At 39.9% G+C, this 13,856-nt stretch overlaps 1 protein-coding gene across 6 annotated transcripts in view; it reads left to right on the plus strand.

Moving 5' to 3' along the window:
- The window catches only part of RAPGEF5 (Rap guanine nucleotide exchange factor 5), a 267,204-nt gene that overhangs the window by 246,320 nt on the left and 7,028 nt on the right, over positions 1–13,856 (plus strand). For all 6 annotated transcript variants that reach the window (XM_019497877.2, XM_019497879.2, XM_019497878.2 and 3 more), the window contains 2 exons: positions 5,673–5,737; positions 11,994–12,048. In XM_019497877.2, coding sequence (XP_019353422.1) covers positions 5,673–5,737; positions 11,994–12,048 — 120 coding nt within the window. The remainder of the gene's footprint in view (positions 1–5,672; positions 5,738–11,993; positions 12,049–13,856) is intronic.

Consider the following 13,856-nt stretch of genomic DNA (forward strand, 5'->3'; position numbering starts at 1 on the left):
ATAAATATGCTTTAACTGCAATGACATGTTAGAGATATGGTAGCACTTTTTTTCAGATAGTAAGCAGCTGCCTATTAAAATTAGGTAAAAATAACATTTTCCCCATTGCTTTCAAACTTTAGAGCCATCCCAATCCCTTTATACATGATGCAGTGCTTGCCTTCTTCCCCACACTGAGTTCTAAGTTGATCCCCTTTAGCCTGGAAGAGAGAATTTTTTATGTCTTGAATAACCACCATTTGGATGTGGTTGGTACATGCAAATAACAACTGGGTACCAAAGTGTGACTGTATAGCCAGAGCAAAGATTATTATTGACATTGATACAATATCATTACATTAATGTACAACAGTAGATTTTATATAAAAAATCTATCCTTTTTGCCTACCAAAAAATACATGGTGCTTATGAATACAGAGGACTTTCAGCTTGCTCCTCACAGGTCTGAGAAAGATAATGAACAACTGGTTCAACACAGTGAGTAAGGTGGCTAATTAAGTGGCAGGTACTTCAAGTATCCCATTACCTTGGATTCATTAATTATTAATCAAACTCACTTTGATCATGACAAATTCATTTAATATTCCTGTATTCCAGAGGTGTCCTCTTTAGTCCATTCATTATACCCTGGTTACAGCTGAATACATTTAAAGTGTTTTCAAGGGATGATTCTTCAAATAAACTGGATGTCTGAGAGTTTCATAGTTGGTAGAGTTGGAAGGAACCTGAGCAGGTCATCAAGGCTCCCAGTCTTCAAAGAGATTTTTGTGTATTGAGGTGAATTGTAGTTGTTACAATTAAAGATCAAGACCTTACAGTGGACTATGCCCTTGAATACTACCTGTCCCACCTGACAGAGAGGACAAACACAAACAAGCAATCAGATTCACTGAAACCTGTGCATGTTCTCTGCCGATCATTTCTGCACACTGATGTTGGATCACTACATGAATACATCCCCTGGTATATGTTCATTTAAAAATGACATGGGCTCTGATCCCTGATCTCAACAGTTGTGCCTGTTTCCATGCCACATGGACATTAATAGATTCATAGATGCTAGGGTCGGAAGGGACCTCAATAGATCATCGAGTCCGACCCCCTGTATAGGCAGGAAAGAGTAATGGGTTCAGGTGACCCCAGCTAGATGCTTATCTAACCTCCTCTTGAAGACCCCCAGGGTAGGGGAGAGCACCACCTCCCTTAGGAGCCCATTCCAGACCTTGGCCACTTGAACTGTGAAGAAGTTCTTCCTAATGTCCAATCTAAATCTGCTCTCTGCTAGCTTGTGGCCATTATTTCTTGTAACCCCCGGGGGCGCCTTGGTGAATAAAACCTCACCAATTCCCTTCTGTGCCCCCGTGATGAACTTATAGGCAGCCACAAGGTCGCCTCTCAACCTTCTCTTGCGGAGGCTGAAGAGGTCCAGTTTCCCCAGTCTTTCCTCCCATACGAGCGGCCCTTCTCTGGACCCTCTCCAGGTTATCCACATCCCTCGTGAAGTGTGGCACCCAAAACTGCACACAGTAGTCCAACTGCGGTCTGACCAGTGCCCAATAGAGGGGAAGTATCACCTCCTTGGATCTGTTCGTCATGCATCTGCTGATGCATGATAAAGTGCCATTAGCTTTTCTGATGGCTTTGTCACACTGCCGACTCATGTTCATCTTGGAGTCCACTAGGACTCCTGTGCGGGCCGGGGGTGAGCCGGGCCCGTCTTTGCGCACGTGGGCTGTGGCCAGCAGCCCGGGCATGCGGGGCCGGAGGAGACGGGGGCGAGCTAGAATTAGTCACAGAGGTGTAATGGTTGATTTAAAGATTATTTACTTACACCCAAGATGGTCGCGGTGCAGGCAGGAAAACTTGCTTGAGTTACAGTTGCAGATAGAAAAGAAGAGAGGCAGATTAGAGTTCCTTCCCATGAGCACTCTTCTAGCCCATCCGGTTGGAGGCTCTAAACTGCGAGCCCGTCGCGCCAACCGAAGAAAGTACTTGAAACAAAGAGCTTTGAATACACTCACACGAAGTTTGCTAGGCTCCGTGGATCCTTTTTGTGTGCAGGAAAGAAGGATATGTCGGGATTGCGCTTGGTGACAGGGAGAGGCTAGAGGCTGATCAGACCTCTGTTGCCTGCTTGAAATGCGTTGGGTCCGTAAGGATCTGCAGCACTTAGAGATCTTCACACAGCATGAAGTCTTCTCCTCCTGGTGTTCGTGGAGTCCTCCAACTTGGGCGGAAACCACTCAAGCTTTTTATATGGCTAGCAAGCCAATTGCTATCCGCCACATGAATAATTTAGAACTAGCCAATGGTGGGGCACAAATTTGAATACGAATGGCGGGAACTCCTTGCAATGTGCATTTCTGTGCTGCAACAAAGAAATGCACCCTGCAAAGAAAGCTACTAGTGGCGGGAATTCTTTTGCACCCAGGGTTCTCCTCTGCAGCGGAAAACTCCACCGTGCAAAGAAGCTGCAATTTAGCGGGAACAATTTAGCAGTGCCGAAGCACTCGCAAAACAAAAATCACACCCTTGGGTTGTGACAACTCCAAGATCCCTTTCTGCTTCTGTTCCACCAAGCAGGTCATTTCCTAGGCAGTAGGTATGCTGCACATTTTTCCTCCCTAGGTGCAGCACTTTGCATTTCTCCTTGTTGAATTGCAGGAGGCGTGATTTGGGGATCAGGGATCATTTCCCAGTGGCACCATTACAACTTGCCAGTGCAGGGGTAGGGCTGGGATTATAATCCTGGCAAAATAAAAGCCAAGCGCCCACAACCCTGTGTGACCCTGGGCTGTCCCAGGGCCAACAATCAACTGATTGAGACCCCAGGTCATCAGTTTGAGACCCCAGGTTTTCCTGGGGCCAGGTCCAACAATCAGCTGATTGTCAGCTCCAGCCTTGGGACCACACTGGGAGCTGGCTGTAACAGGGGTTGTATCAGCTGATTGTCAGCACTTACTTTGGGGCAGCCCTGGACATTCTACATGTTCAGTTTAAGGTGCTATGCAAACCGATCCTTAAAAAATTTGTACCTTAAATTAGGTGTATGTTTATGTTGGGATTAGAATGCTAATCATGACATAAATGTAATATAAAGAGAGGCCCTAAATTTGCACGCCAGTGCAAGATTGTATATAAGAACTAGCACACAAGTATTATGATCTTTCATCTCTCAAATATGTATGGGAAACAAGAAACTCTTTACAAAATATGTATGGGAAACAAGAAACTACTATAATCCCCTTTAATACAGAATGTCATTTGTCAAGGTTGATAGCCCCAAATGAATCCATAATACTTTTTAGTTTGTTTCCTTTGACTGTCCATATAAATATTTGTCTGTTCAGTGTTACATTACAGTATAAATAAAATGCTTGTTGATAGCGTAAAAACCATTAGCAACCCTACAATAGCAAAATCATTTATTCAAGTGAAGGAAGAACGAAAGATGATTTGGAGAGGAAACAGATTTAAGTTTGAATAGGTGGAAAGGCATCAAGGAGCTTTTTTTTTTTTCTCTAATTACGAAGAATACACTGATGGTGTCTTTTTAAAGTTAATTGAATGTAAACACAAAGACTTGTTACTACAAAGATACAGCTTTTGAAAATCAGACTGATTTTTTCAAATACTTAATAAAAGTGTTTCACTCTCACAGCACAACATGGATGCAATTTTCTGCTCTGCTGCATTTATGTAGACTCTTTGGTAGCAAAGCATATTTCTGTTCCCCCCGCTCCCCCTTGAAAGTAATCACTGCAGTCTTTAAAGAAAGAGCATAGAATGGAACTGTCCTGGTTTTTCTATTTTCAGGAAGAAGCTTTTCTTCATTAGCATTGGCAAAGGCTCACCTGCACTGCATCATTATAAAATGTTGTTGTTTGTTTCCCTGAATACATGTTGCCATTAAGGAGAAGTTCTGCCTGGTCCTTATATATAGGTTTACAGTGGGAGCAAAAAAGGAAACAGAGGGGCACATCCTTGGAGCTTCTTTTTTTTTGGCTGTGAGATCCAGTCATAATTGCAGTCCTTGCACAGAGAAACTGTACCCTATGGGAACACAGAATGCTCCAAAGCAGGCAAGGAGGAGCTGTGGGCCATGCCTTGCTCACCTCACCACCTTCTGAGTTAGCCTTGGAACTGGGCCAGGGGAGAAGTCTATATCTGTACAAAGATACAGAAGCAGACATGCTTGTCTTATTTGCTGAGGAATTCAGGCTGGCATACTGCTTGCCTGAAGCAGTTACATCCTACTGCTCTCCTCAGAATGGGGAAGCTCTACCCTAGCATATGGTTCTGCCTAATGAATTCTTGTTGAGGGTTTCCACCAGCATATTAAGCTATTAGCATTTCCATTATAAGTAACTGCAAAATCCCCTCCAGGCACACAATGAATCTTTAATACAAAAGAAGGTAAATAAGTTCTGATTTTATGGTACAGGATGAGAGAAAACACAAGAAGTTCATTATTTCAGCTTGAGATCTTTTTCAGTCCTGAACTCTGATTGCATTGAGACTGATGCTGTCCTGCACCTATGCTGGCAGAGGGGACCAAATGGTTAGAACATGGGTTTCTTGGATACCACAGTGATGAGCAAGGCACAAATGCTTAGATAGGCAGGCAGATTGGTATGTTGTCATTGTACATGTGATTTCATAGCAAACCACTGAGCAATAGATATTTCCCAATGATTTAGTGCCATTTGTAAGTTGGAAAACATGGCTTATAATCTCCTGATTCCATTAATGGCAACACATCATTTTACCATAGTTGTGTCACAAAAGCATCTTGCTATTGCAGGTACCAGTATATATGGTTCTTAGATACTTTTCTATGATCCAAGTAGTTCTACTATATAAGCTTGCAAAGGTTAGAGTCTGCACATGTACTTCAGCAAAGGGGAGTAAATAGCTTTAAATCAAGGTAACACTGTAAACGCCACTTAGAAACAGTTTTGCCTCTTTTCTTCCTTGATATACTGCTTTCAGTTTGCACTTTTGTCCATTCCTCACATTATCATTATCCTCACATTGTGCCCTAGAAATAGACAGGGAAAAACTTGGTGCCAAGAGTCTACAGAGATCAATCTTGGTGCCTCTGCCAAGGTGAAGTTTTGAACTCAGCAGATTTTTTTTGTCGCTTCTCCCTTGGGACCTAGAGTCCAGCTAACAGAGCTCTATACTTATGGATCTCAAGCCACAGCCCTGGTTCCTACCACTGACTCCACTAGCAGCACCAGTAAATCCATAATGTTCACAGTGCATGAAACTTGCACATATACAACTACTATGCTCCCCTCCCTAGCAAACTGTACATTTGATATGTACAGTCCTCTGGTACATTTGATAGAAAGAAAGTCATATGAAAATCACAGAAATTAGGTTTAGTGAGAAACAAATTTACATTCCATACTTGAAATTCCTCTTGGTCAAATGTATCGACAATGTTGCTATATAGAATAAATGTTCTGTTTCTCATGAAAACAACTGGTGCTAGCGTTCTGTTTCCTTTCAGTAAAAAAAGATGATAGTTTCACATGCTTACAGGACAGTTTTGTTCCATTTTTATTTTATTATTGTTTTATCAACAATTTATTTTTTATATCTAAAAAACTGAACAAATCCACCAAAAATAGCAAATAAATATATTTTTTTTTCCTCATTTTTAGATGTAACATTCATCCATGAAGGAAATAAAACTTTTCTGGATAACCTTGTTAATTTTGAAAAGCTGGTAAGTAAATTTGCCATTCCTATTTTATGAGGAAATCCGTGCTTCCTTGTCTCCTGTGAAGCATGAAGTTGTGGTAACCAAGAACAGACACCCCCTCGCCCTCCTACCCCATGCATCATTTTACATGAGCTCAATTAGAGAGGGAGGGATTACAAACCATGTTTGTCCTCAGCTAAATTCTCACATTGTTATTGCCTCCTGTCTCAACTCAGTCTTCTCTTCTTTTCTTGAAGCAGCCAGGAGCAGGTAAATCCAGTTTAATGGTCACCACTACTATGCTAATTCCAGATATTTCAAATTAAAATAGGGTTTAGAATTTATGATCTAGGCTAAAAGATAAGAGTTTCTAGGTAGACCTGACATTAGCTAATTCTGTTAAAGGAATTAGTTTAAGCTGGCTTTGCTGGTATAAGCTATATCTATTCTAGGAGGGTTTGCCAGCAGAGCTATACCAGCAAACCTGTAGTAGCATAGGCTTAGTCTACATAATAGCCCTGCTGTTTCACTATTGGTGTGGACACAACAGAAGGAACCTTTTCTACCACCAGAGTTACACTTGTGCCCTGAAGGGCAGATGCCCTTCAGCAAAATAGCCTTTTTGTCAGCATAACTGTGTCCCCACAGGCATTTTTCTGGAAGAGTTGCACAGATGTGATGTTTTGATTGTTTTCACACCTTTAGCCATCATAGCTCTGCCAGCAGGGCTTTGTTATGTAGATAAGGATATTTATTATGTGATTAAGCATGATCAAAAAAAAAACCCCTTACATATTGGAACGTCATCCCTATTAGCAAGACATCAGACTTTTTTTTATTTCCAGTGTGCATGATGTTTGTTGAAAGTTGATAAAAGATCTTGCTACCTGCTTTAGTCTTTTACTTGATGTGGTAATGATTGTTTAACCTGTTCACTGCATATTTTTGTATAAAGCAGTAGAACAATTCAGTTTTCTCCTTTTGAATCCAAAGTTAGACCTTGTAAACAGATATAGGTTTAATTCTTTCTTCCTGATTAATGCCTTATATGGACACTCCTTTTCCAGAATAATAGTATCCACATATATTATCCAAGAACCACCTGTTACGCTTTAAATTCATATCCTATCTTAATTCACATTAACTTTCAAGTGTAGACAAGCCCTAACTTTGACTTTATAACCTCCGTGATGGCCTTTTTAAGTCTTCTATTAGATTCTTCTACTTGTTATTGTTGCTGCTTTTATGCCAATTTGCATTTAATAAAGGGTTTTCTTATCCCAAGTCCATTAACAGTTTGACCTTTACATGTTTGCATAAAACTCATTAGCATGTTCTTCTTTATTGCCTCTTGGAAGTATTTCTCATTAACATGTAAATTGAACTAGCCTCGGATGTTCTTTTAATTGTTACTAAAGATTGTTCCAAGTCTGTATATTAATTTTACTGAATACTGACCAGTCTTAATCAGGCCTTTCAGTTTTTGTAATCAGAGGAAGGCCTTGTCTATACCGGGCGTGCTTTGTAAAGCCCCTAGGACTGCTTCACCAATACAGTTTCACCAGTGGAGTCTCTACCACCAGTGGAGATGTCCTAGTATATGTAGATGACAGGGAAAAACTAGTATTTGCAGTCAACAGTATTTTATCCAGCATTTCATCCAGATCTGCTTTGAGAAAAATGAAATGGTGTGGTTGAAACTTTAGTGGTTGCCCAGAGTCCTGTACACTTGACTATTCCTACCTAAAGTAAAGAGTAGGAACTTGTTGTAAAAGTGCAGTGCAGTGTAAGGGGAGTTCTGGTTTATACGGATGTGGAAGCATTTAATTTGTGGACATGAAACCAGAAAAAAGTCTGGCAAACATCTCACTGACCACTTGTGTTATGTTCCTCTTTATTCTGTAAACTTACTTCACTCTTGCAGAATAAATAAGATGCTCATTGACTTGAATTGTTGCAGAATTAGGCTACTAATCCTCATCTTTAAATAGTTTGTGCAAGCTAGAGTGGAACTGCTATTGCAAAAAGTATGAGTTCCAAATGCTTAATTTGCAGAAATTTATGTTGTAGAAAACATCTTTGCTATGGAATTCAGATTTTCATTAGGTCCAATTTTAAATAAGTTTTGGAGGTTTTTGTTATGAAAAAAAAATCACTAAGAGAAGAAAAGCTTTGTGCTGTTATGTTAGGTGCGAGTTTAATGGCATCACAGACCAGATGTAGGAAAAGCTAGGTGGATTGCTCCTTATATTTAATGTTATATCTTTTAGGGTCTAGATGACAGTTTTACAGATTAATCCATGTCCATCATTATTGCCTTAAAGTGAGAATGGCAAAATGGGAATAAATGGATGAAAATCTTACATAAATTTTACTGTTGTATTTTAAATCATCTTCACGTTATATTTATTGAAGTAATTGGTAAAAAGATAGGTTTGTACAGTATTTCTCTTCATCAGCCGTGACCTATTTTTGTATGTCTCCTTTAGCAGTGGTGGCTGACACATGTCTACTGCTACTTTTAAGGTCCCATTCTTTCCAATTGGGTCCTAATAGTAAGAAGTACACATATAAGGAAGGCCTTGCTGGACTGTGCCCCCAAATTTTCCCCTGAGTATACTTATGAATTGGACTGGGAAAAACTACGGAACTAGTGCTAATGATCATCTGTTAAGAATGTTTGCCGCTTCTAAGAACCAGTTGAGTGTGAATCATGTCCTCCATATCCATCACAATAATGTTATGCAAACACTTGTTAAATGGTTAGCAAATAGCATTTTTTTGTAGAGCAATTAGCAGGTGTTCAGTATTATAGTTGAGTCAGGCAGAGTCAGAGAAGAACAATGTGAAAGCCACAAAAGAGAGGAGAATTGTGATTATGTTCTACTCCATCAAAATGGAACATAAAGTGGAACAAAGAAATCAAGCGAGCTTCCTGTTGGTAACAGGAAGAGATATTATATCACTGATATGTTAAAGGAACACATAAGAATATGCTATTCTCATGAAAATATATTTTTTGAAGGAACATTTTAATCACTCTTAATGTGATTTTGAAAAGATGAATATGCTACATTATTCTAGTCTTAAACTTACCCTTCTCTAGGCAACTAATCTTTTCCTCTTGGTTTTTGAGGGAGGTGAGAGAACAGAATGTACTGTTTCCATAGGCTGCATATTACTGTTAATTTCAGGCTGGTTATTTAAATTATGCATATTCAGTAAAGAGCTGCTGGCCTAATTCAGTATGTTCTTCCTTTGGGTTCTAAGTATGATCAAATACAAGAAAAACTGCATTAAAAGCTCTTTGGGACAGATTCTCCACTGGTGAAAATAAGCATAGGTTCAATGACTCACATGGAACTATCTCAATTCAATATACTATGTGTGAATCTTCTCCTGAATGTGAAACCAACTTTAAAAGTTTTTTTGTGGCTTTAATTTGAGCTCTATAGCCTACATAAACCTCAGAAAATTAGCACCCATTCAAATTAAAACTTTATATAGTGTCATCAACAACCTGTAAAATGGGATGAAATGCACCCTCCACAAGTTTGCAGATGACACCAAGCTGGGTAGAGTAGCAGATATGCTGGAGAGTAGGACTAGAATTCAGAGACACCTCAGCAAATTGGAGGATTGGATTAAAAGAAATCTCATGAGGCTCAGTAAGAAATGCAAAGGCCTGCACTTAAAACAGAATAATCTCATTCACCAGTACAGGCTGGGGACCGACTGGCTAAGCAGCAGGTCTGCACAAAAGGACCTTGGAATTGCAGTAGACAATAAGTTGAATATGAGCCAATAGGGTGCCCTTGTTGTGAAGAAAGCAAACATCATACTGGGCTGCATTAATAGGAGCATTGCCAGCAGCTCAAGGAAAGTAATTCCCCTCTGTTTGGCACTGGTGAGGCCACATCTGGAGTCTGCGTCTAGTTTTGGGGCCCAACTCTATAGAAAGGATGTAGACAAATTAGAGTCTAGCAGGGGGCAACGAAAATGGTTAGGTGCTGGGACACATGACATATGAAGAGAGGCTGAGGGAACTGGGCTTATTTAGTCTGGAGAAGAGAAGACTGAGGAGGGATTTAACAACAGCCTTCAACTGCCTGAAGGGGCTTCCAAAGAGGATGGAGCTAGACTTCTCAGTGGTGGCAGATGGCAGAACAAGGAGCAGTGGTCTCAAGTTGCAGTAAGGGAAGTTTAGGTTAGATATTAGGAAAACCTTTCTCACTAGGAGGGTAGTAAGGCACTGGAATGGGTTACCCAGGGTGATTGTGGAATCTCCGTCCTTGGAGGTTTTGAAGACCCGGCTAGACAAAGCCTTGGCTGGGATGATCTAGTTGGAGAGGGTCCTGCTTTGAGGAGGCGGATAGGCCTAGATGAACTCCTGCAGTCCCTTCCAACCCTCATTTTCTATGATTCAATGATAGACTCAGTTTGTGAAATGCTTTTACAGCATTACATTTTAAGTTGTAAGGCAAATTAATGCTACATATAGACTCAGGGGAAGATTCTCAGCTGGTATGACTTGGCAAAGCTACATTGACTTCCATGGAGCTATGTCAGTTTACGCATGATGAGCATCTAACTCAGTCTTTCTTGGAATTTTTTAGGACATTAACACAAGACAGATGCAGTTTATTTTTATTTTTTTAATTAAACCTTAACTTATCTCTTATTAAAACCCACAAAACTTAATTTGCTATCGATAATGTATTTTAAGTCCCTCTTCTTGCTGCACCAATTTGAATATAAACACCTGCCGGGAGGCACATAAACCTGCGTAATACTGATTTGGCTTGGTAGAACTCATAACCTTGAATGCAGCCATCTACATTTTATTCACCTATGAGATATCTAGAGAATGAGTCCAAGTTAAGAGATATTTCTAGCTTTACCATCAAATTGAAATGAAGTCTGAAGGCAAATACCTTGCAAGTCTTAAGGAACTACAGTAAGCATTTATTAATACCTTTGCTAGGATCAAGAGTCAAGTTTCCAGTGGCCTCCTGAACATAGGCTTTTTTTTTTTAGTGATTCTTTTTTTTTTTTTTTAAGTTTCAGTTCTTTTTCCCCCTAGTAGGGAGTGGCAGTAGGATGAAAAAATAAATTAAAATCTAAACCACATGAGACACATGATCAACTCTTCTAATACAGATTTTTCTTAAGTGTAACTTGGTGTTCAAATATATTAACCTAGACTGACTCATATTCTGGATTGTTCAGGCAAGTGACTGATTAGCACATTAAAGGCTACTTGTGCTAGCCGCCATTTCATAACTTCCTTGTAAAATATATTAATCAATTTACATGTATTCATCACGGAGAGTTAAAAACAAATCCTTCATTTGATGCCAGGCTTTCTTAATAATACACCCACAGCCGAGCTTTCTTCCTTGGCATTCTCTCATCTATAGGAACTAATTTAATGGATACTCAGAAGTTCTGTCATTAACTTATTATTAAGTGTACTACTTAGTGTGTGATTAATATATTGTAGTGTATAGATGTTGTAGTGTCAGAAAGATGTATCACCTTTGTATCCAGTGGGCCCACAAGTATTTTGGGTACTGAAGTCTTCCACAGCCATTTTAAAGGAGTAGAGGGCCCTTTAACTTCAAGTGGAGCTATAGCTGACTCTAACCCTCTAAATATTAGTCCCTACTACTCAGAATTGATAGGCTCATATGGCTCTTAATGCTTTCATTGCAGGCTGCATCAATTTTTGGTTGAAAAGGGAAACATCTTCACCAATTTATAAGTGATTAAACCTGCATAAATCCTTATCAGAGAAATTACATCTTGTATCTCTGTCACAAGTCTATTTGCTGTGCAGCAGTTTTAAGCCTACTACTCAAATAATACACTTGAACAAAAACTACTATCCTATGCATAAGGGGGAAAAGGACGGGATTTCCAGTTTCTCTTTGAAAAGAAAGAGAAATAGAGAAATAATTAAATGTCTGTTTTTTCAGGCGAGTTTCCATAGATGCCTAGGAAGTCCCTCTCATTTAATCTGCGTGATGTCAACAAGATCCTTCTGTGAAAGGAACCTGAGAGAGATAACTTTGTTTAACTGTATGTTAATATGGAACCAAAAAAAATGGGAAGGGAGAAAAAAGAAAAAGAAACCTCCCCTGTTGAAGCTTTGCTGTCCATGTTTTCCAGTGTTGCTGCTATTGCTGTTCAGTAGTATGGGGCTAGAGAAGTGTTTTATAGCAACAGCATCCCAAGCAGAATTTTTTTCACTGATATTTTGTGTATTTTATCACTACAGCACATGATTGCGGATACTGTTCGATCACTGAGACATTGCAGGAATAACCAATTTGGTGAGTAGACAGTTTCTCTCCTTAGTTACACTTCTGGGCATATAAAATATTCAGCGATATCAAAAGGTTTATTGCCAGGTTTATCATCTGTTTCCCTCTCCTGATCCAGGTTTACTTCAAAGTTAATCATATTTTCCAGTTGTTTTAACCAAAAAAGCGGATGTTACCCTGGAAGAGTCAACTTAGGATTCTAAGTGCAACAACAACTGGTGAAATTCAAATTTTACTTTACAGACTACAGAAGAACCCAAATTGTCACAGAATGGTGTGTTCCCATGATCTCTAACGCACATATTCACCTATCCACACTGCTTCATAAGACCAGAGCATTGTAGGCCCAGCCAAGAAGATAAAACCAGAAGGTCACTGGAGCTATCCCACAGCTTCTTATGCCTTCTGAGCCATTTAAGATGGGGTTGTTTGTAGTGCAGTGGCTCTTCTGTCAAACTTATATTGGCACATTTTAGTGTGCAAAACAATGTGTGCACAAATACCGAAGTTACAGTTAGGAAAGCTTGTAAACATTTGGCCCAAAATATTGCCGGTTGCAGGGTGTTGTCTATTTATACAAGGTGGCCACGTCCAAATGAGCGTAGATGTTTGGTTCCCCAAGGACAACTAGCAGCAGGACACCTTGTGCCAACACTAGTTGTCCCTGGGGAACGCACTCTGGCATGTGGCAGGTTACTTTAGGTGGGGTAGGGGAGGCCGGGGCCAGCACTGAGCAGGAGCCAGCAGCCTTACCTGGGCTCCTGGAGGGGCTTCTGTGGCTGCAATAACAGCAATCCAGCCACTTGGAGCCTCGCCAGCAGCCAGATCATGGCTCTACCTGGCCAGGCTCCAGTTTTGAGTGGTGCATGCTGCCTCTGTGTACACTGCTCCGCTTTTTTTTGGGGGGGGGGGTGTTGAATGGGTTTTTTTGACTCCAGGATATCCAAAAACCCCTGCGCTGCTCCCCTGCAGCACAGAAAACAGCTCAATGTGTGGTACATGGCACCACAGACGTGTCTGTAGCACCACATACCACATGGCCATGCTTGTCTTGATGCAGCCGGTCTGTGTATTAGTTATGATCCAGTTACTTCCCTTTGCACAAAGAGAAGGGCAAATAGTTATGTCCATCTCTTATTTTAACTCTGTTAATTCAGACTCTGCAGAAATAACTTATTGAACAAAAATATTTATCTGTGAACCTGAATATTTCTGTTATTTCAAGTTTCCCTGTGGTTTTTTTTGTTTGTTTTTAAATAGAACATCTGCAAATAAATGAAATTTTTTAAACCGCTTTTGCAGTTTTGCAAATGGCAATTTGTGTTGCGACATAAATCCAGGTTTAATACCCAAGATTTATCACACAATCTGGTAGTTTGAAGTATGTCATTATTATGTTATTTTACCACAGGCTTGGCCTTTTTGTGAGGCTGGCATTTAAAAAACAGCTTATGCACATATCCCTGTAGGCACTTGAGTTTTTTTGTTAAATTCATTTAGGCATTAAATGAATTCACTGAATATTTATTGAGACTTTATGGATAACTTCCTTTTCCTATGGGTTTATTTAGCTTTCACAAATGTGAATTTTTCTACTGCATCGTTCCATAAATTGGACTAAGAGCAGCAGGCATCCTACCACAGAAAAGAGTTCAGATAAAACTAAGCAAGGGACATTGTTATTGTTTATAAGCTATGCTTTACAAATTAAGCAAGCCGGCCAAAATCTTTATGGTTTAGAAGATGACAATGCTGCCAAGAAATACTGAAATGCCATTTTAATGGTAATAATATTTTCTACACTAAATCTGGAAAAC

This window comes from Alligator mississippiensis, chromosome 5, assembly GCF_030867095.1.
Source record: "Alligator mississippiensis isolate rAllMis1 chromosome 5, rAllMis1, whole genome shotgun sequence".
In the NCBI taxonomy this organism is placed as follows: Eukaryota; Metazoa; Chordata; order Crocodylia; family Alligatoridae; genus Alligator; species Alligator mississippiensis.